Raw genomic sequence first — 23837 nt, 5'->3', positions numbered from 1 at the left:
TTCTAGAAGTGTGAGGGTTCTTTATACAAGATACTGAAATGTACTGAAGGAGGAATTGTTTTCCCCCCAGTGCTTTGTAATTGCCATTACTTGTGCAGTAGTGGTCTTCAATTTGCTTGACATGAGTGATGCCTCTTAAGGCTAAGTGTATTTAAAGGGGGGAATCTGTAAGATGTTTATCAAATAAACACCAACCAAAATTTTGATTCAGCCTCATTTCTACCAAGGTGAATTATAGCAAGTAATACATATAGAGAAGTAAAAATGGATATGAGATACATCCTCAGGCTTCACTTGATAAAACTTCACTAAATAAAGGCTTCTTTAAAGGGTGAGTAGATTTTATGGAAGAGCTTCCAAGTTTGCACATCTGACACAGGCTGTACCTATTTTCTTTCCAAGACTTGATATTTTAGATTGTGAGTTATCAGATAGATTGACTGAATTTATTTCTACTTCCGAGTGAAAGAATAATCGTTTTAGCAAAAGATTTGAAGACGCAATTGTGAATAGATTGCTTATATAGAAATGCTAATTACACTTTTCAAATGAACATCTGTGTGAAAATAATTATTTCTGTAAGTGTTTCTAGTAACAGCAGCACATGGATTTTGTCAAAGTGGATGGTTATGGGTGTTGTTTATACATTTCAAGTGTTCTCTGAGGTGAGAAAAGGTACAATACTTCTTCTGTTTGTGTTCCTGTAGCTCTTCAATGGTGTAACTAAGATAACTCTTACAAGTTAGGCTAAAACCATCTTGCTTTGAGTAGTAGATTGGTCTGATATCCCTTCCAACCTAAATTTTCCTGTGATTCTTACATTTATGAGAAATCCTGTTGTATCTAAAGATGACCAATTGCTTACTTAGGCCTTGTTAGCTGCTACTTCTCTCCATCCTGCAATTCTACCATGACATAATTTCTCAAATACTTGGAAGGGGTACAGTGGGAGCAAGAAAATTCTGATAGTTGCACCAAAATACCTCTGTTAATATTTCTATGAATTAAAATCTCTAAATATTTTCAAAATTGATCCAACATTTTGCATGGCTAAGTTACAGACCAGTTTACAATATGTTTAATTTTTTTAATCTATTCACATACAATGGCATTTTTAAAGAGAGAAATATTTATTCAAGGCTTTTTGTATGCTTCAGAAGATGTTGTTTTGAGCCTTGTGTTGACGTCAGTGAGCTCGTTATCATTTCCATCATAACAACAGTGATAACTGTGATAACCACTTCATGTCTAACAACAGCTGGCCAGAGTTCTTTATAAGTATTCAAGCTTTTTTAAAAAGTAAGTACAGAACAATAGATTTTTCATTGGTTTTTGTCATCTTTCAGACCGTATTCCAGCTAGTCTCATTCACGTTTGTCAATCCTTAATTTTGAAGAAAGGAAATCAGTGACATTCACTGTTATGGGTGTAATGAGCTGACTCTCAGAGAACATCAGAGCTTCTCCTGGGGTGCAATGCAAATCCTTCTGAGCATCATCATTCATCAACAAAAGTCAAAACAATCCTGATTTTTTGAAGACTTTGTTTCTATACTCCCTGATTTCACAAATTTCACACGCAAACATGCCACAGTGCTTAAACTGCTGATTGTTCTCCCAGCTTTGGAGTTTTGTCAACAATCAGGGGAAACTGCTGACTGCATAATTAATCCACTTTGTGAAGATGTTCAGCAACTTTTGGAAGAAAACATTATTGTTTGTGCTGAACACATGTTTACTTAAACAAACTGACAGCTGGATTGCCAGAGTGAAGCCAGTGTAATTCCTCCAGAATCCAAAGTGCACTCAAACAGGCAGGAGGTTTGCTTGCTCCTGTGTGAATAACTCTCCTAATCTCCTTCAAAGCAAAACCTTTTTTGATATGTTTCTCTGGATTTCAGGCCCTTTGAAATCACCTTGTTTTACAAGCCACTTCAGAGCTGCAATATCAGCACCTTAAAATCTTAATAGTCACCAAACTCCCATTCTTTATTCTGTATATATCCATTTTACTGTTTGAAGGACTTCCTTTTACAAGGCTCTACACAAACCAAATGTCACTCAGTTCTGGGAAGCTGCCCTTATCCCATTGTGCTTGTGAGGAATTCCATGTTGTCCTCCATCAGCACCACAGTGGAAGATACCCATATTCAGGACAAGAACATCAAAACTCTTTGGCAAAATAACCCACAAGTATAGATGTTTTGATCCTGATAGTTCTAATCATCCTGATCTCTATCCATGGCCATGTTTTGGGATTTTACTTATAAAAAACTGCTTTTCCAAAAAATTCATGTTCTAAAAATGAAACTTTCTTTGGGGGGATTCCCAGGAGACCTTTGGGGTCAGAGTATGGAACACTTTTCCCTCATTTTATGGAAGAATTCAGGTGACTTGTGCTGACTTCCTGTAGTTCCTTGTGACAAACAAGTGACAGGCATCAGATTTCTGCACTCTTACTGTCCATTCACCACAGACCTGACCTTTCCTTGAGGCAATGATCTCAATATTAATTCATTACTCATGAATATTAAGAGAGAGGAAGAAAGAGCAGTGGAATGGTGGAAGATAAAAAAAAAAAATAAAGAAAAATAATTTTCTGACAAGATGCTATAGGGAAAAAAGTTTAACTGAGATGGTCTTTCTTGGGAGCAGTGAACAAGCAGCACAACAGCAAGTGCTGTTTCAAGTTCATGGTGGATAAATACCAGAGATTACAGTTTGGAAGAAGTAATTTCAGCTGTTTGGGCACCTTACTGTGTGTTCTATTAATGGGAATATAGTGATATCTGCAGTGTTAGTGGTTCCTTAGCTGGGAAGGCTGGTCACACAGGCGACAGTCATCAAAGAGCAACAACATAAGGGGGTGCTTGGAGAGTGGGAGGAAGATACCAGAGTTTTAATGACCTAAAAGTGAAATATTTGAAATATAGTTACATGAAGAACATTAGTTTTTCCCCTTGGGTTATGTTTGAATAATGAGGACTGTAGTACCTGCAAAAGTACTGTGAAGTAAATAACAGCCAGGGTTTTGAAGAGTCTTGAGGAGTCTTGAAGAGTATTGAGACACTCTAAGCAAAGAGCAGATTTTGAATAAGGTGCTGATTACCCAGGGACTGCTGCACTGCACAGCCAATCTGGAATTTGCTGTGAAATTGGTTTAATTATATAAGGTATGCTGCTCTAATATACTAAGGTTGCTAAAAGACAGAATTCCCAGAAGATAAGTTGGTCTTTGAAACTGAATGACTGAAAACAGCAATTTAATTAAAACTTTAGTACTTCTGGGAAGGTTTTCCAATATAGGCAGAAGGACTAAATTTACTTCTTTTCTGATAATTTTCCCCTAAACACTGGCTTGCTGGGACTGATGGAGGCTAAATACCTCACACGAATTTCCTTCAGTTGTCCTGCTGATGTCCCAGCTATGTCCTGGAGGCCCTGCCAGCAGGGCACCCATCCTCCCTGTTCTCCTATTCTCACATTTGTGAGTGGAAAGGCTTTTCCCCTCACCATACACAATCTATTTCCCAACCCTCTTCTCTGTCCAGCAATGGGTGGCTGCAAACTGACAGCAAGGCGTGTGTGAAGGAGATCTGCTGGAGACACATGCTTTATTTAGTGTTCACCAAGCTCAAAGTAAATATTTTCCCTCATAAATAAATGTATGGCATAGATCCCTTTCATTGCTAAGGAGGATAATGCTTCTCCTAGGGAGGTGTAAACCTGAAATAGATTGTTTTAAAACTAAAACATTTTCATCTGTCTGCTCCTAGGTGCCACTCAAATACAAAAGGTAGGAATTGTGACATGCAGGTTGTTCAAAAATGCCACCTTTAAAACCTCTCAGTCTGTTTAATACCCAAAAGCTATTTGGGCACAGTGGTTCTTCAAGACTGTATGTTTTTTTAAACTCCAACCTCTTCCCCACAGACTCAGGAAAGTTTTTAACCACTGTCATTGAGGCTGGTGACAAAATTGGTAACTACAATTTTCTGGCAAGGTACACATTCCTTAACTTAGCTTTCTAGTATATCAGTAACTTTCACCCATTTCTCTGTGCCAGTTCAGGATCATGACATGTTCTGACTTTTGCAAGAAAGTAAACTTGATTGTACTATGGCTTAATACAAAATAATGAGCTTTACTAGTCTTACCCAGCCTTGCCACAGGGTTTTGTGCTTGAAATTTCATTAGACTGGAGTGAGAGGACTTTCTGCCTGAATGCACCTGAATGGGCATCCACCCCAACATTTGCTTCCTGTGTCTTTTTCTGTCAACACTGTTTTGTTATCATTTTGCAAAAATGCAGAGGGAGAAACTTTAGATCCAACAGATTTAATCAATAAGGATTTCAGTGTAGAAATGCTTGTGGCTAGAACTTAATACAGGGCTCAGATCACAATGACTAAAAAGAAGGGTATGAAAGGGATCTTTTTTTTTTTTTTTTGAGGCTGGAATGTGTGGGTTTCTGGAATTTCTTATTCTGGGTAAGAAAGATTAATTGTGATAATAATAAAACTACAGCACTACAGCTAATGATAACATATGATACTATCTAATGAAATTATAGTAATGATATTTGAAGGCAGCTTAGGGGCTCTTTTCTGTCTTCTTCAGTCCCTCAGGGTGGTATGTCTAGACTCTGCAATCCTCCTGTTCGTCATGTTAGGAGGGCCTAGAACAAAGCAAACTCCTTTGCTTTAACAGCAAAGACTCCTGAACATCTCTGTTCCTGTGATGGGTGTCTTGCAAGGTCAGCAAGGGTTAGTCAGGTCCATTTTGCCCTCAGCCCAGTCTGACAGATCACACAGGCCTCAGGGCTTTAAGAACTCCTGCAGTAAGGGCCATACATCTCCTTATCCCCAGCATAATGTCCTTAATCTCTCTTCACCACATGAATGCAACTGCTCTGCTTTGCACTGATCTCATGCAGCAAAAACCCTTGAGCATTTCTGGGGAAGCAGTTCATTTGACTGTATGGAAGCAACAGTGCATTCTGTGGTCCTGCATTTCTTTCCCCTTGGGAAATAATTCAGCAATCTTATTTTTAAAACACATTTAAAATATTTTAATTAGAAAAAAAATTATTTCTGTATATTTCCATAAGCACACAATGAGTATTTAATTACTAGATGTGTAAAGCTGTTCCATGCTTTTCCTATAAGGTACCTTCGAAAACACTGAGGGTGTTCAGAGTTTGTATTTTTTATTTCTCCACACCAGCAGAAGACAGACCAGCCCTGCTTGATATCTCATTGCATAGGATCCAGAAAAAAATAGCTTTAGTATTTATCCATGGCATAGCTAGAGTATCCTCTGCTCAGCTACAGCTGACCTTGGAGTCTAACATTTATTTTAGTGGCATAAATCTGTTTGTGTCAGTGTGTTCTTTGTAATGGTATTACGGGGCAGATGGCACTCCTGGTGTCCACCAATGAAGAGTTCCACAACTATTAGTACATGCAAGAACTGGGGAATGGACTCTGAAGAAGCCACTTTCTTTAATTCTTTGATTATACATTAAAGTCTGGTGGACTTTAGACATAGGCATAGAGTTGGTGGACATAGAGCAGGCTCTGATGTCCCAGAAGACAACAGCACCATGATTTTGGACAGAACAGACTGTGACACTAAACAGGGAATGGTAAGATCAGAAAATGTCTTGCAGTTGGACTGCTGGCTGCTGAAGCACCTTTTAAATTGCAGGCTGTGCTTGTGGGAAGTGTATCTTTTCCCAGAAGCAGAACAGAAAGCTCTTTGCCAGAGCGAAAAATGCCAGGGCTGCTGAAAATCCTAACTCCAGTTCTTGTTTCTCTCTCAGGGTATGGTTTGGGGTCTCACATCCCCCAGGGATCAGGGCACTGGGATCAGGCACCAAAGCTCTCCTTCTTGAGAAGAAGAGGTGTTTCCTAATGCATCTCTACAGTTAACATTTCCTATGGACTACTGCTAACCCTGTAGCTCCTCCACTTTCCACCAGTTGCCAACAGAGACTCCAAATTCCTGGAGCTATATAAAAGCTATATAACCCAGGAATGCTTGTCTCTCTGCATCTCCACTCTGGGTTGTGGTGAAGTGAATTTAAACAGTGTTTTAAGGGCTAAGTGCTGCCAAAAAAAAAAAAAAAGAGTTTGCAGAAGTAATGACTCCATTGTATTGAGCAGTTCTTCCTTCTTGATCACGACTGGCATGTCTTAGTTTAAAGACAAGTGTAGGAGAAAACGCTCTGGAATGAGTGTTTCCTCTGGAAAAAAGGTTCCAACGATCCCTTTCTATCAATGGGAGATTAATGCTAGTAAATGAAAGTGAAAAAAACCAACCATTTATTGACAAACAGAGTGCCAACATGGCATGGGGAAAAAAAATTGTGAAAAAATGCTGGATATTGAAGTATCAGACCTTGCCCTCCTTGTACACACACTCACACTGTTATAAAAAAACAACAAAAACAAACAAAATCCAGGGAAAGAGAGAAACAACAGCCAGCCATGTGTCAGGGAGGAACAAAATGGCATCTGGCTTCTGTCTCAGGGAAGAAAGAAACCAAAAAGGTTCACACAGCAGCTCAGGGAAAAAAAAGCCAAACAGATGGGAACCTGGTGAATCTCTGATGTTGGTCTCCTCACAGCAGATGAAGTTGGTGGATTTGGTGTCCTTTCTCTTGTGGGTTTGGCTTTTCTGAGGCCTGGGACAGGGACAGAGCAGCTCCTTGGCTCCCTGCTGGTCCTTTGCTTCTCTCATCAGCTTTCTGATCTCAAACCAAAACCAAACTGAATAGTTCAGGAGAGAAAAAACCAAAACTGTGGAAAGTTTGCTGTTGAAGTCTTCAAGGGAAAGGAAAAAAATCCTTCTTCCCTAAGCTAACAAAAACTAAGCTAGCTAAGCAACAAAGTGTGCCCATCTGCAGGGAACCACAGACACTTGAGAGTGAGGCTTTGAAAAAAGCCTGTGCAAGAGCCCCAGGCTCAACCTCTGCCCCCAAACCCACCTTATAACCACAACAACCATATCTGGGCATAGAGCAGATGAGCAGGGAATAGAGTATCATCATAAAATCACCCCAAGACAGCATGGAGCAGATAATGATCAGGCTGTTCCTTATTGGGAACTATCTTTGCCAATGCCTGGGTGTCTGGGCATGCCTCTAGAGTAAATCCTTCATATTTATTGTTTTCTAAAGCAAATGGGTTCTTCAGGCTTTTATTTGATTTAAAAAACAGCCAAGACATTTAGAAGTCCCAGAATGCACTGACAGTCAGTGGGATTCAGGGTGTGCTTCTGGTTCTGACAAGGACATCTGAGCTCCTTAATTGCCAAGGGTGTCTGAATGATACATTGATCAGGTTCCCACTGAAGGATACCCTGGATACCTTGGCAGAGCAGGACTGAGACACCCTGAACAGCCAACTCCGATAATGTGAAACATGCCTAGGTTTTTCATAAAAACTCAATAAATAAATAAGCCCATTATAAACCAGCTAAGAAAAATTGTACCACACACCCCATGCCCCAACAGTCCCAGCTGAATCCATCTTTAACTACTAGAGGAGTTGGTGAGCAAAGCATCTGTCAGCCCAATCTGGGAAATTTCTGTGCCCCAAGTCCTGCCTCTGGCTCTCAGAGCTGGTCTTCAGCAGACACCAGCATTTTGAGGCTAAGGAAGATGCTGTGATGTTGCAGCATGATTATTTTTGCCCCTGTGATGTATGGAGAACTAAGGCACAGTCTGCATGGATGTTCCAAGCTGGGAATGTCCTCAGGTCTGCAGTGTTGCATGGAGGAGATGCCCAGGGTCAGATTAACAGTGCAGTGGGAAAAGTGTTTGTCACACTTGTCAATTGTGTTCCTCTGTGCCTCACTTAAAGGTGATAAATCATCCACAGCCTTGGGAGAGCAGCTGCCTGCACACCACCACCTCTGTGTATGCAGCTGAGCTGATCTTTATAAAACCAGCATCTTGGAAAGTGGGAATTATTCCTAGCTAACTTAATACTTGGTTTCAAAATTGTCACTTCATAGCTAATATCTGTAAGCTTTAGCCAGTCTTTTAAAAAGCCCTTTCTTTCCCATTTCAAATTGATGTTTTCATAAAATGTTTTCATCACTACCCCCACACCCCAAAGTGGAAAGACAGATCTCTGGTTCTTTGGAGACCAAATACCCTTCACTTCATATTCCAAAGTACTTTTGTGTATTTTAATGGAGTAGGTAGAAACATTTTTCCTTGGTTTTATGATGTTTTAATTGAGGTGAAAATCCAGAGCTGAGCATTTTCACAAAATGAAAATTAAAAATACGTGACTAGGATTGAAACATTTTAATTCTAACCTCTCTCATTTATAACACTTGTTTCTCTTTTTTTTTTAGAAAAGTGTTTTCAAAGGCAAAAGGAAGCAGAGTATCGGAACTGTGAAGAGAAGCTTCATAGTGTAAAGCTCAAACAAGAAATTCCTCAAAACTGACGTCTACCGTGATTATTTTGCTAAAAATAAATAAACATTTTACAGGAAAAGCTCTATTAAAGGGATTCTGGCCAGAAAAAGTATCACAACTTGTGCCTGTGCGTGGTCTCCTGTTTTCTTAAGGCCTCCTGCATTGTTTTTCATGGGACTCATTCCATGCCTATTTCAGATGCAGTTTTCCATTGATGCCAAATCGATTTTTGCCTCTTTTCTTTTATATATTTCTGTATTCTTTATACATGTATTTGTAGCCTATTAGTGTATTTGTAGTCCCAGTACTTTTCCTTATCTTTCTCCCTAGGCAGAAAGACAAAATATATTCCAGAGCTTCAGTTCCTGGGGGTTACAAAGCCACTGTCCCTCCCTAGGAACCAAGGTCAAAACCAGCTCTTAGAGACACATTTTCATCAAGAACATTTAGTCCCTAAAAAGAGACAGAATTCAGAGAAGGGTTGAACTGGAGGAAATTGCCTCACCAGTTATGTCTCTAATTGGTGTTTTTTGTCAATTATGCTAATTTTGTAAACTTAGAAAACTGTATTCATCCCAGGGGGATATGCATTTTGTGGACGTTCTCCATATCTGGCCCTGGAGGCCTCCAATAAACACCAGGCTTTATATTAGCTCCTATACTAATATTATCTCAAAAGCGTGTGTTGTTTCATGTATAGGTTCTTTAAGGCATCACCACGGGTAGAAGAAGCTGGGACACACCCTTAATTGTGAAACACTGGACCTGTTCATTGCTAAAAGGCTTTCCAGCCCTAATGGGCTGGTGGGATTGTTCATTGTCACTGAGGTCTCCCCATATAGCAGCAGCATGTGTCCTATTGCTGGATGGGCCAGCATGGCCCTTAGTGAATGTGGTATGAAGGGACATGTAGCAGCTTTAAGTTAAGTGGTGGGAAAAGAGCACTTAGAACGTAATTTGAAATTTCTAAGGTGAATTATTCTTAAGTTGAATTATTATTAACATGAATTATTCTTTGCACTTACTGAAAAGACAAAACAAGCTGCTACTGCCAAGCCAACATGGGGTAAGAGCTGTGATACACTTATTATTGTTTTTATATCTCTTCCAAATCATAGGATTGTAGGATGGTTATCATGGGAAGGGACCTTAAAGATCATCCAGTTCCAACCCCTCTGCCATGAGCAGGGATGCTTCTCACTAGACAAAGTTGCTCAGGGCCCCAACTTGCCTGGCCAACACTTCCAGGGATGGAGCATCCACAGCCTCTGGATGGTTCACCTAAAACCCGGATCAGGAAATTGTCCCTCTACACACTCCAGGAGTGCCCTTGGTTGCTTGCAGCCAGCTGCATTACTTTCCCAGCAGATGCTGGTGAGCTAGGTGTTCAAGAATGCATTCAGTGCAGGTAACTCAGGATGCAGCTGCAGTACAAGATGCAGGTCGAGCTCTGGAGGGGCAGGAGCCCGAGCCCAAGGTAAGAGGCCATGAACTACCCTTGGCATTACAAAGGGCACAGGGACCTGTGGGGCAGCCAGGGGACCAGACATTCCCAGACACAGCAGGAGCTGGTGAGCCCCAGACCTTCATGGCCTTAGATGGCGAGGGGATAGAAGCACAGGAGCTTCTTTATTCCAGATTCCTCCTCAGAGGCACCAGCTTGACCTGTTATTTTGTTACTTAGTTACTGCATCATGATTAAATTGTTTTGAGGATCTGGACATCTCTGAGGCTGCTATGAGAAACCCAGGATTAAGCTGGTAAGGAGACCTTGTCTGACTGTGTGAGAGTGGAGGGTATAGCTGTGAAAACCTTTGGTCCCACATGAGGTGATCTGAGAGTGACTCCAGAGTGGCTCTTGGGTGTTTGGATAGGGAAGTTTCCTTAACACTGAAATCCTCCCTTCCTAGCCCACAGCCCTCAGCTACAGCTGAGGAAGTGTCCCAGCATGCTTCCATGATGGCAATTTGATCATAAGTTTGGAAGGGACCTAAAAGTTCATCTGGTTCCAATGCCCCTGCCATAGGCAGGGACACCTTCTACTAGACCAGGTAGCTCAAAACCCCATCCAGCCTGGCCTTCAACACTTCCAGGGATGGGAGCAACCTCTCTGGGCACCCTGTGACAGTGCCTCACCACCCTAATAGTCCATCAATTCTTCCTAATTTCTAATAGAAAGAGCTTAAGGCTATTCCCCCTCTTCCCTGCCTGCCCTTGGGAAGAGGCCCTCTCCAACCTTCTTACAGGCCCCTGCAGCCACTGGAAGGGCTTCTGGAAGCTCTAAACGGTCAACAGCCAACAAGAGCCGTTGTTACCGTGACCCTGGAGAGTCGTGAGCCCAACATTCCAAAGTTTGGGAGTTAGAGGCATGGACCAATCAGCAGGCTCTGGTCCAGGTGACATCACAGTGGCTGAAGAGCACCTGCGGCAGTTGGAGGGGCAGAGCAGAGCAGAGGACAGCGCAGAGCGGTCTTGCTTCGCTCTTGTCCCCTTTGGGTATTGGTGTCATTCTGTCACTCTAGAAGCTTCTGTCACCCAGGAGCTTCTAGAGTCAGAAGAGGAACAGCTAAAGGAATGGGTAGAATTAATCCCTTGATGGACCTTCCTGCCTGTGAACTCCACAGGCTTGGAGAGATTGCAGACCTAGTGATGTCTGTTCGCCTCTCACCCACCCGTAAGGAAAAGCTAGCGCTGGCCTTGAAGAACGAAGGCTATATTCCAAAGCTGCTACAGCTTTTCCAGGTCTGTGAGAGTGCAAAGAACACCAAAGGCTTGCATCTTCTGTTTGACATTGTGAGAGGAATTTTGTACCTGGACAAAGCCATTCTGTTTGAGGTGATGTTTTCTGATGAGTGTATTCTGAATGTCATTGGATGCCTTGAGTATGATCCTTGTTTGGCTCAGCCAGGATGGCACAGGGAATTCTTGACCAAAATAGCAAAGTTTCAGGAGATTATTCCTATCAGAGACCCTGAACTCAGGAAAAAAATCCACCAGATGTCCAGGGCACAGTGCATTCAGGCCATCATCGTGCCTAATCCATCAGATTTTGAAGAGGGCTTTCTTTCTACCCTCAATTCCTTCATCAGCTCCAGAAGAGAGGAGATTCTACATGGGTTGAAGGTAAGTGGTTTTTAATGTGGCTTAGATGGGATCTGTAGAGATCCCTCAGGCTGTGGTTTGGAAATGGTTTGTAGCTGGTGAACACTGTCTAAATTAATTGCAGGCACTTTCATTTGCACAATATTTTGAATGCTTTCCCTTCTTTTTGATCCCTTGGATATTTTCTTTTCAAAATGATAAATTTCAGGTGAATATCTTAATGCTTTTTATGGGCTGTAACAAAATAAAGTCCTTCTCTTTGATTGCCAAGCAAATCTTTGGAGCTGGTTTTGTATAAGCATTTAAGGAACACACAACAAAGTTGGACTTTGTGCAGTGTGGGATCCTTTTCACTGTGTAATTTGTGTTCTTTTTCTGTGCTCCACAGAAAGATGAGGAATTTTTGCCTAAAGTTTTTGCGCAATTAACAAATGAAGCTACACCTGGTGAGCAACGATGTGAGTTGGTAAGTCAGGAATCTTGGTGGCTCCTCAAAGGCTTTAAATGAGAGGGATAAAGTAGAAAATGAAACTGTTCTGAGAGTTCTGCAGTCTCAGAAGTACTGCTGGAGAATCAGCCAGTACACCCCCCAGTTCAAATTGTAACTGCTTCCTCCTTTCAGAGATTTTTCTGACACAAATATACAAAGCTTTTTTTTATTTTTTTCCCTGTGCAATAGATGAAGTTTCTCAAGGAGTTCTGTGCCTTTTCTTTCACATTACCTGAGAAAAAAGAATTTCTTCAAACTTTGGCAAACTTGGGATTTCTTCCAACTCTCAAAGTGTTAATGGTAAGTGAAAACTTAGAACTGGTTTTAATAAAACTAGAAGAGCCCACAACCATATAGTTTTGTTTTGTTTTGTTTTTTTTTAATCTGCTGAGCACCTTTTTGTAAGTCTGATTGGAGAGCTAAGAGTGGAGGTTTCTAGTAAAGTCCAGAATCCAGAAGCTACCCACAGTTCTGCTCTAGAGTAGCCTGGCTTGACTGCTCTTACTATTTTCACTTTTCATGATGGAGAAGTCTGAGGGTAGTGAAGTCCTTGTGACAAGGTCATCAAAAGATGAAAGAGACTTTTTCATGTGGAAGCTTGATTATTGTTTTTTTATCAGAGAAAATCACCTCCCTTTAGGAATAGTCTCAATTCTTGTTTCATGTAAATGGGCACAGAAACTGTTGTACACCTTGGTTTGTACAGCTGGTCCTTTAGAACAAAATGAATTAATTGTGGAAAGCAGGTATAGAATATCAATGAAGTCTTAGATATTCAAGCAAGTAAGATGTTGTGAATGTTTCCAGCCTAAGTTAGGGCTCTCAAATTCACAGACAACCTTGTGTCCTTTCTAAAAGAGGAAAATATTGGGCAAAGGATTTGCCTGGTTACTTGTTGCTTTTCTGTAACCATATTATCATGTTTCTCATGAAAACTTTTGTAATGAAATTTTTGGAGTTTTAATTTAAGTTTTTAAACCACCTCTTTGCAGCTTCACATGATAATAAATACCAAACTTGATTTACTCTAACAAATTAATCTCTTTTTTTTATTATTTTTGTTAGGGAATGGATGATCCTCAGGTTAGATCTGCTGCTGTAGATATATTGTCTTATCTAGTAGAATTTAGTCCAGCCATGGTCCGAGAATTTGTAATGCAAGAGGCCCGGCAGAGTGAGAATGTAAGTAAAAGTGGTTTGGAGTTAGTTGAATTTAGCAGTTTTAGGGCAAAGAGGAAAATAACCAGCAAATTAAAATCTAAATTTCTGTGTTTTTTTTAAATTTTTATTTTTAAAAAATTGCAATAAGCGGGGAACTCATTCCGTTCTTGTGAGTAATTATTTGATAATTTCTTTCTTTGGGTTTTCTTTCTTGCAGGATACCCATCTCATCACTGAGGTCATTGAGCAGATAATCTGTAGCCCTGACGCTGAATTTGGAGGAGATAATCAGACAATAGAGATTTTGTGTGCTCTGATTGACCCAAGGAAAATGCTGGCCACAGCTAGTGTAAGAGAACATGAATGGCAAAAGACATGACACTGTTTTGGCAGATTGAAAAGCCTGATATTCCCTGTTGCTGTTATTAGGGGCAGAGGATAAAAAACTATAGGTTTTTTTTTACTGAGTGGAGTGTGGTCTGATGGTGACTTTAAATAAGCAGAAGATAAACTAATTTAACTAATGAAAGGTATATCTGGGGCATCATGCCAGTGTTAAACCACACAGCCCCATGTGTCAGTGCCACAGCACTGCCTGACCATAGCTCTCTCCATCTGGATGATAAATCCTGAAAGATTTTAATACATTGTAATGTACCAGAATACCTGCAAAAGGGTTTACAGAGTGTTCTGGGCAAAACTACCTGCATTTCAGAATGGTTTAAGGACACTTTGTCAAGCACTTTGAGTCACTTATGTTTTTTCCAGTTTATATTTGCAACCATGTTGGGGATTCTTTTAATGATAGCTAGATTGGTTGGATGTCTCACAAATTTGTCCCCAAAAAAAAGAAATTGATCTTGTGTGAAGAAAGTGCTGCAGAGCCAAAGAACTCAGCTGAGTTCTTTGTAGGCTGTTTCTTCTGTTACTACTCTTTTTTGTTTAAAAGGTTGTATGTGAATGCCAGTGTTTAATGAAGTTGTTGTTGTTGTTTTAGCGTTTAGAGATCATTGAATTCCTCAATATCTTCTACAACCGTTACATTCGTGTTCTTACCGCACCTCTTCTGGCTGATACATCAGAAGAATGGTATGAAATAGGTAATGACAATTTTAATTTTTTTACCCTTTGAAAGGTCTTACAGTCCTGGTAAGAGCAATAGACCTATGATTCCTGCTGGGAATATGCTTGCTGCAAGCTGCTGTTCCTCCAGGGACGCGGATTCTGCAGGCAGGGGTTTTCATAGCCCCTTCCTGAAGTTGGGAATGCTGACATAGCTTGATGGTGTACTTTGTAAAGAAACACTTCCTTCATGTATATTGAGAATAATGTCATAGTTTTGCTAGTCTAATTTTAAATAATATTTACTGCAAAAGCAAAAAAAAGCCGCAGTTGTGTTTGCTGTTTTGTTCTGACCCAATGTCCTGCTTCCCAAAACAATCCAGTAAAACAAAAATCCACTAAAAATATGGCAGGAACTGCAATAGTAACTGAGTATTAGTACCTCAGTGTACCTTGACAGTACATTATTTGTTTTTTTTGTACAACTTAAGGCATTCTTTTTTTTTCTAGATAATTATCAAACAGCAGAAAAACTTGCCTCAGTTTTGCAGCTGCTGTCTTTTTGTGTGGAGCGGCACAAGCATCACATGAAGATTTACATTATCAAGAAAAATCTGCTAAAGAGAGTACTGGTCTTGCTGAAATCCAAACACAAATTTCTGGCCTTGTGTAAGTATGGAGGTGTTGTGATTTCCTTCTTCAAGGCTTTGTGTGTCCTGTGTGGAAGGTGTACCAGTACCAATGTACACTTGAACTCAGAATTGCTGTTCATTTGCTGTGTTTTTCTGGCTACAATTAAGTAATTTGGAAAAGAAATAGGTAGCAGCTGTCTGTAATCACAGATTTACTTGTAATGCAGTTTCTGTTGGGAGGAGGATTGTTGTCTCTTTTGAAGTCTACAGGGATCCTTTCAAATCTTCATGACAGGATCTTTTGTAAATAGATTGCTTGCCTCATTTCAGTGGAAATCGTGTCTTTTCATAATAATGTTCTAAATCTGGTTCTCCTTGTGGAGAGTGAATGAAATGTTGTGAGCCAGGATCTTTAAAGACTCAGGGCTGGTTCAGGGAGGGGAACAAGGAAAAAAGCACAGGAGGGAATTAAGTTTAACTTCATGCATGCTGGAATGCATTACTGCTGGACTTGAGAAAGAAATCCATGGTTCCTGATGACCTTCAAATACCCAGGGAAGTCCAAGAAAGAAAGAAAGGTGACCTGCCAGCAAATGCTGGTTCTGCACTTTGGGGGTGCATCTTCCTCTCAGGGTAACACCAGGCTTTTAAATTCTTCCCCAAGAAGGTTAGAGCCCTGGCACGTGGTTGTTGAATGCTCAAATGTCTTTCTTCACACAGCTGCTCTTCGCTTTATGAGGAAGATAATTGGCCTGAAAGATGACCTTTACAACCGCTACATCACCAAGAGGAACCTGTTTGAACCAGTTGTGAATGCTGTGCTGGACAACAGGAACAGGTGCAACCTGCTCCAGTCTGCCTTGGTGGAGCTGTTTGAATTCATCCGAATGGTAAGTTCAGCAGCAGCCTCAGCGCTGGCACCTCCATGGCCTGGCAGGGCAAGGGGCAAAAGGCAGATTTCCAAGATAGCAAACATCCTGTTTTAATGGGTCACAAATGGAACTGGGGTGCTGCTGAGTCTATTTCTAAGGGAAGTTTAATAATTCTTTCTAGATCTCAGCTCTTTTCCTAAGAATAAAGCTGATTTATTCCCCTTTCTTCTTGACAAGAGTATTTTGGTTCTGGACAAGGAATCAGTTCCTTTCCAAAATTAAGTTAAAAGCTTTCTGACTTTCTGCATGTGAACATTTGAGACTGAAACCCTGTTTTGTCCTTATTCAGCAGGATATTCAGCTCCTTATTGCACATGTAGTTGAGAACTTCTCTGATGCCCTGGAATCTGTCAAATACATTCCCACATTCCAGGGACTGAAGACAAAATATGAGCAAGAAAAAGACCGGAAAAAGGAGAAACCGAACAGGTATGGCCCAGCTTCTCTCTTATGAGGTTGCCAGTGACTGCCATTCTGCAGGTCTGCTGGTTGGTCTTTAATTTCCCAGAGAGCAGCAGAAGCAGGTGGCTGGGATTGGGGTTGGGTTTCATTCTTGCTGAGAATGTCTTGGGTTAGTTAGAGTAAACCCCCACCTACCTTTCTTTGAGTAGAGCTGATGTGGTCAGTAGATTAAAAATTCTGTTCAGAGAATTCTCAGCTTATGAAGAACAGAATCTTCCTCTGTTCTTCTGAGTTAGGATTCAGTCTGACTCCTTTTCACCTGGGTATTTGTGAAGCTTACGGTGAGGGTGGAAGCAGGGATGGAGCTGGATTACCTTCTCCAAGTCACCTAATTCATTTTAAAGCTTTGGAAGGCATTTGTGACCTGGCTGAGTCTGAAACATCAGGCAAAGCTTCAATCACTTGTGCTATGTCTCTTGCAGTGTCCCTTCCAAATTGCCTGATAACACGTTTGTCAAAGAAACCGTAGTCTTACCAGCAAATGAAGATCAGCAGGTCAGTGAAGGTGAAGAGAAGGCAGCTCCAATGTCACCACCAAGCTCCAATGGCTCCTGTCCAACCTACACAACCCTGACCACAGTGGTGACATCACCCAAGGTGGGTGAGAATTTTATGGAAGCTCCTGTCCCTCCTGTCCTCGCCAGGACAGCAGAGCAGCCTCGCGGGGCTTTAGCGGGTGTAATGCGGCACAGTCAGCAGTAGCCTTGTACAGGGAATCTTTGTTAGGGACAAATCCACCCAGATCCATGACTAGTTTCACCAAGAGTGAAACCCTGACTAGTTTGGGGTAAGGTTTAAAGAGGACAAGGTGGGACTGGAGTCTGTTGTTAACCTGGTGGGCACAGGTTAATGGAACTGTTGCTGCTCCTTGGCTTCCTTCCCTGCCCAGCTGGTGCCCTGTGTGTGATATACAGATGGGATTGCCTTTTTTGGAATCTATTCCCCATCAGGGAATTAATAAGTGTTTTTAAGCAGACAAAATACAGGAAGTGATACCTCTTTAGTCCCTTTTACAGCTGAGCATTATTTGAATCTTTGTTTCTGAGCAGCTACAGAGAACTTTGGGAAGAATTTTATTGCTCACCTCTAAGGCTTGGGGGCAAAACAGATGCTCAGCGTGTAATTTTTCAATGTGGAAAATTAATTTTTTACCTTTTTCTAATTGGCAGAGAGGTCTATTTGAAGCATTTGCTCATCCTGATGATGAAGATGGGACACTGCCAAAGAAAAGAGCTCGTCTGGATTCCTAAGGGAAACTGAATTTTTTTAATAGGAACTTTTATTATGGGTTTTCCAGTGCTGCAACTGTTTAATGTTAAAATACGGAACCAGCAATCCATCTCATAGATCTCTCTTGTTAGATATATCTATATATAGATATATAGATATATAGATATATAGATACATAGATATATAGATACATAGATATATAGATACATAGATATATAGATATATAGATATATAGATAAATATAGATATATGGATATATAGATATATAATAATAACTTAATGTAGTGGTTATATATATATTTAATAGAATAGAATAGAATATATAATTTTATATTTTATAAGATTTTATATATATAAATTTATATATAGTATATAATTATATATAACTTTATATATAATATAATATAATTTTACATAATATAATACAATGCAATATAATATAATTAATATAATTAATATTATGTAATATAGTAGTAATATATAGTAACATATCTTAGGTCCATTTCTCTTAGAATACTTTAATGTGAAGCCATTTCTATGTTTTGGAGATTTAGTTAGTAGTTAGTTTAGGGTAGTAGCTAATTTTAATTGTAGCTCTTGTTTGGAAAAAGAATTGTTTTCTGTATAGCTTTTTAAGATAGTTTGTTCCAAGTTTATAAACAAGTTTATTTTGTATTAAATATCCTAATGTATTTGTTTTACACCATTTGTAAGTATGTGGTAGTATTAATGCTGAGCTGTAAAATTCAGGAATTTAAATTAGACTCTGTAATTTCATAAGATGTGTTATTTGGAAGTTTTGTTATTTGTTTTAATAAAAAGTTACATGAAACTTTTTTGGGTGAGTTTGCTTCTTTTTCTGTGAGCTACTGTTGCGGTGCAGTCATGCCCTGTGCAAAGGGTAACCCCACTCTTGGCTTCACTTTGAATCTGTCAGGACCAAGCCAGTACAGGGTTTCAAAAGTATTTCTACTCTTTTGAAACAGAATTGCAGGTGACATCTCAAACTTTGCAAGTAAAGTAAATATTTTTGCCTGAAGTTGCTTTATTTCAGCAGATTTCAGTATCTGGTTGTGTTCTACAGGCTCTCAGGAGGCTGAGGCCAGTGGTTGAGCAAATCTGCCTGCAGGGATGCTCAGCAGCCCTGCTGCTGAACACATCAGTGACTTTCCAGCATTCTGGAGAGTCAATGTCCATGGAATTTGAAATACTGATATATAAAGTACTGAGATGCTTGTCTTAAAGTTCTGTAAAACTAAGCGTGAAATTAGAAAACAAATCCTTTTGCTTACTGATAATGTAATTTATTCTCAAAATATCCATCTTTTCTTGGGGTCTGTGCACTGCTTTCCTCTCCTGTGCTTCCAACCCTCCCACTGACTTGGTTTCACCACAGGAGGCAACTTGGCAGCACCCACCCTTCTCGGGTCATCAAGTACCTTGTCCTTCTAAAATGTGTCAGCATCATGGCACTTCTGTTCCCTTGGCTGAGGGATACAGAGGAAGGCTGTCATCATTTGAAAACTCACAAAGAGGAGCAAAAGAACAGAGCAAATTTTTTTACCTTTGTAAAATAAGACTTTTCAATAGAAAAATTTGGTTTTTTTCCCCATGCAGCTGTGGGGGGAAAAAAATCCCTGAGACTGATGGGAGCCTAAACAGTAGGCCACAGATTAAAATGCAAAAAGGCATTTTAGCCCTTAATTGTTTAAGTTATGGTTATCACAGATGTAACATTGATTCCCACTAAGCTGCAGCAATCCCCATTAATGTGACACTTCACCTTGCATCAGGAAAATGGGGTTTTCCAAAAACATTCCATGTCCATCTAAACCACATGCTGAGGCCAGGTGCTTGAGAAAACTTACTTGAAGGTTTTATACTTTGGTCATCTTGGCTGGGTATGAAATGGGAAAATCAAGCAAGAAGCAATGAGCTGCACTGCCAACCCAAATCACTTCAGCAGAAATTTTTAGCATGTTTGTCAGACCACTTTCTTTAGAAATCTGTAACAGAAACTCAATTTTTATTCAACAGGATAGAAGAAACTTTCAGCTCCCAAACCTTATAGCTCAGGGGGAAATTTAATTAATATTTCTAGACTATTTTGTTATACAATTTATTTAATCACTTATTCTTAAGGTTTCTGTGAGGAGCTGTCCTCTTAACTTCTCAGGGCTGATAATTACTGTATCTGGAGAGAAGGGATAAAGGAATCAGATAAGATTACCCCTGAAATGAGGTGGAGTGCTGCAGGGCAGGAGTGAAATGCAAAATTAGGAAAATTGAAAATGGATAAAATTTAGTTAAGTAGAGACATTTTATACTGAAAATACACTTATATTAAAAAAAACACCAAAGAACAAACAACAAAACCAGACCAAACTAGAATAAATGTAACAATTGTATGATGACTCTTGACCAAGGCTGGCTTTTTATTAGTAGTCTAGACTTTAAAAGATTTGAGTTGTTTATTTTAAATATGTATGAACAGATATCACCTCCCCTGCCATACATACAGGGAAATTTAGACCTCACTTAATAAGAGAGTGCAGGAGCCATGAAATCATGAGTACAAAGTGCTTCTCTGAATTATCTACTGATTTAAGGTTTCTGTCTGCTAGAGAAATCTCTCTGTTACAGAAGTTAAGTAGATCTATCTGCATGGAAAGTAAACCAGGTTACAAACACTTTTTTTGTGGCTATTTAGATATAGCTCATGACTGTCCTATTCCAAATTAGAGAACTGCAAAAGGATCAACATTTCTCTAAACAAAATTAATGTGCAAGCCTCACACTGGTTGCATTTCTTGTCTCCAGAAAGCAGCAAAAATCTGGGTGGTTTCACCCCTAAAGGTTCTATGAATGAGTGGGCAAGAAAGTTTGTATTTGTGCAAGTGGTGGTTCAAGAGTAGAATAAATACACAGCTCTTCCATATCTTCCAGCTAGATGTGGGATCAGGAGGGCTTGTTTTGGGTGACTCTCATGTATGTGCCAGACACTGTCACAGGAGGTACACACAGCTTGCAGACTGCTCACCACATAAAACTACTTATTTTCTAGAGCCTTCTCTCTGCTGACAGCTTATATTCAACATTTAGGAGAGACTAAATCATGCAGCTGTATTTACGGAGCAATGCTATTTTTCATTCCATGGCAGAAGGAGAGTTTTCCTACATTTATCAGAAGTGGAATCTCTACAAATTAGACATGGAAGTCAAGAGGAAAGAATCCTTTCCAGTGTATCAAATGGCTTCAAACATCTCAAGATGACTCCTCTCTCCTTCAGTTTAACAAATCCAGGACTCAATGCCCTCTGCAAAATTTGCTCTGAAAGCTGTGTTAACTCCTGAATTAATTAACTCAGAGATAATTAACTCACAGTTAATTAACATGCCAAACACATGTTACGGTGGCTGTGTAGCTACAGAGATCCTACCATAACCTGGATATATTTACTTCCTCTGTGGTACTGTGGACACATCCAGTAAATTTATCACAGTCTTAACCCTCTCTTTTAAATGCCAAATTGGTTCAGTTTCCCCTGTTTCACTTTGTAAAGCTCTCTGGAACCTGGAGACCTTTTCTTAACTCCATTCTGAAACCTTCCCAAGGCTGCAGTGGCATGAACCTATTGTCTACACACAGGTAATAACTCCCTATTGCAATCTTGGCAGTCATCTATTTATACAAGAGGATTGATGATGAGAAGAGGTTAATGAGGGCAAAAGGTGGAAAATATTGTCATAATTGCTTTGTACATTATTGAAAAAGTTTTTAGAAGAGGAAAAAGACAGTTTTTTATTATTTTGATCTACAATACTATAAAAACATTATAAGGAAGATGAGTACTACTGTGAAATTTTTTTGTTTATTTGAAAAGATTAATTATTCTTGAATGCCTTGTTGGTAAGTTTTCAGTCAGCTCTGACTACTGATCAACTGGCTGAAAGCCAAGCATTATTTTCTACCCATGTTTCACTTAGGCAGACAATCAAGGGCATTATCCCAATTATACAACGACTATTTTGGAAGAAGAATGTACCATTTCAATCCATAAATAATGCATTTCACCATCTTAGCATGGTGAAGGGTTGCACTGGAGCTTGGTAACTGCAGACTTCTGAGAAATTTTGTAGGGATTTTCAGAGATGCCATCATGGAGCCAGGTGTCTGGCTCCTGGAAGTCAGATGGCAAATGGATATTATTTAAGTTCTTCTGGATTGCTGCTTTTTTTTCCAAGGATCACCACTGCTGCATGGTCTGTCATGTATTTTGGGGCAAAATGGGCTGAGTCAGAGCTGCTGCTTGGACCTTCCCCTACATTTCCAGTGACAGACACTACCAGTCTTGGCAGACTCATATCTGTCCTCCTTGCTCAAAGTAGCTCAGTGTAATGCTGGAGATGCCAATTATCCCTACAGAGAGTCACTCACACCACTTTGTCACAGACAGAGCAGAATTCTTGGTGTTGGACCTTCCCCTTCTGAACTTGATGACTTCCCCCAAGCAATGCTATAGTAATGCATGGAGTGCCAGCAGGGAAAATTTTGTGTTGTATTCACCCTAGTCAAGTAATTTAGTCTGGAGTCTATAGGTGTTTAGTGAGAAGAATAAAGTATCCAGTAATGGTGGGCTAAAAGTTCTTAAAACAGTGTAATATCATGCTTTAAAAGGCTATGTCTTAATGCACAGGAATATCAATTACATTGGTATATCCTGATTTTTTTTCTGAGCTTTAGAACTTGCTATATATTAGATTCTATTTAATTCTGAACATTTAGTCACTTGTATCCCTTGTGTCATTTCAGCTTTCCTGAATATAAAAGTGAGCAGCTTTTATCAGCTGAATATCAGGTAGCAGCTGAGTGGAACACTTGGAATATGAACTTCAAGATGCAGATTTTTGACTTATTTATAAAAGTAAATGCCTCATCTTTACTTGTCTCTTCTAGTTCAGGTGCTAAACTCTCTTTCCTCCAGCTGAGATTTCCAGAATGTAAAAAAATCTCTTTACCTCCACTAATACATGCAAAACTGACACTGGCTCTTTGTGCTTCCTCTGCTGGGGATTGAGTGAAAGCACACTGTGTACACTATTGTCATTTCAGTGGTAAATTACATTGACTTCTAATCTAAACTCTTTCTTTCCTAGCTTCAATATAGGTACCCTAATCTTGTGCACTCTTTCATGTAATCTACTAGTAGTTCTTTTTTGTCTTATACTGTGTAGTAATTAACTCTGTTTAAGGCCTTTTGACTCTTAATCTCCCATGTATTCAATAAATAATTCACTTTATAATAGACATCAGCTTCCATTCTTGACAGTTTGTGGACTGAAGTGATTTAGGTGTGGGCTGCCTAAATTCAAGCCGCTGCCAAAAATCTTAGTCTAAGGCAGGCCTTGTCTGAAGCTCCCATTTGACCCCTGAAAACGTCAAATAGGAAAAATGGGAGAATGTTTTCTAGCTTGAATCTCTGAGCAAGATTTCAGTTCAAAAGGTTGTGTCTTAACCATCTTTCCTGACTCCTCTAGGTCAACTGACAAGAACATCCTGTTATAACCTGGGTCCTAAATGGGATTGTCCTGCTGTCTTCAGTGAAGCTACTTCAGAGGTGTCTTTTTGTTACTGAATAAGGGAGTGTAATTTACAGAGTAAATTTTGATGAGACAGATAAAAGCCAGCAGAAATTAAATGTGAAGTTTATAGACTGGAAGTTTGCTCCTAGGGCTAAAGTGTCATGTGAAAATATTTTCTGTAAGACATTGGGGAACACCCAAATCCACAGACAGGGAAAGGATAAAAGTCAGAGCTTTATGCCATTTAATTTTTAGAGATTCTTCTTTATTATGAGTATGACTTATTTGTTATATTCCTAGTTGAAGAGTTTGTATTCATAACTTCTTTTGCTCATCAGTTCTTTAGCTCTAGAGTAGACTTTTCCCAAGTGTTTTCAAAGCAATATGTACAATATTTCTTGAATGCAAGCGTAAGATGCACATTCTACTTGGTTTCTCAGGCACTATTTTAGTTTATTAAAATTATTATTAAATTTAATTTTTTTAAATTTTAATTATTTTATTTAAAATTATTATTAATTTTCAGTGAAGTACTGAAAATTCAAGTACTAAAGAAATTTTTCTCCCTGTAGTTTTCAGTAACTGAAGTCACAAAACACTGATACCTCTGCCAGTGATACTATGTAGGAAAAAAATATTACAGCTGCTCTGTTTTAGAAACAATGTACATAGTTTGCAAATTTTCATCTGGTTTTGCTTTATATTGATAAATCAAGCCTTGCTTTTGATGATATCCAGACATAAACAA

The 23837-nt window shown here is 39.5% G+C and overlaps 2 protein-coding genes across 4 annotated transcripts in view; both read left to right on the top strand.

Moving 5' to 3' along the window:
* Window positions 1-8558, top strand: part of APLF (aprataxin and PNKP like factor) — a 62193-nt gene extending 53635 nt beyond the window's left edge. For all 3 annotated transcript variants that reach the window (XM_033513200.1, XM_019005914.2, XM_033513201.1), the window contains one exon: window positions 8370-8558. In XM_033513200.1, the coding sequence (XP_033369091.1) occupies window positions 8370-8464 (95 nt within the window). In that variant the 3' untranslated portion in view covers window positions 8465-8558. The remainder of the gene's footprint in view (window positions 1-8369) is intronic.
* Window positions 8559-8652: 94 nt separating this feature from the next.
* LOC107201462 (serine/threonine-protein phosphatase 4 regulatory subunit 3B-like) lies at window positions 8653-17701 on the top strand. Its single transcript, XM_019005905.2, is given in 12 exon segments — window positions 8653-11017; window positions 11020-11558; window positions 11926-12003; window positions 12217-12327; window positions 13093-13209; window positions 13406-13537; window positions 14186-14288; window positions 14761-14919; window positions 15603-15772; window positions 16107-16243; window positions 16699-16873; window positions 17446-17701. Coding segments are annotated over 12 exon segments (2016 nt in total). The 5' UTR covers window positions 8653-10803; the 3' UTR covers window positions 17527-17701.
* The last annotated feature ends 6136 nt before the right edge of the window (window positions 17702-23837 follow it).

This window comes from Parus major, chromosome 3, assembly GCF_001522545.3.
Source record: "Parus major isolate Abel chromosome 3, Parus_major1.1, whole genome shotgun sequence".
Lineage (NCBI taxonomy): Eukaryota > Metazoa > Chordata > Aves > Passeriformes > Paridae > Parus > Parus major.
This window is presented reverse-complemented; position numbering and strand designations above follow the sequence as displayed.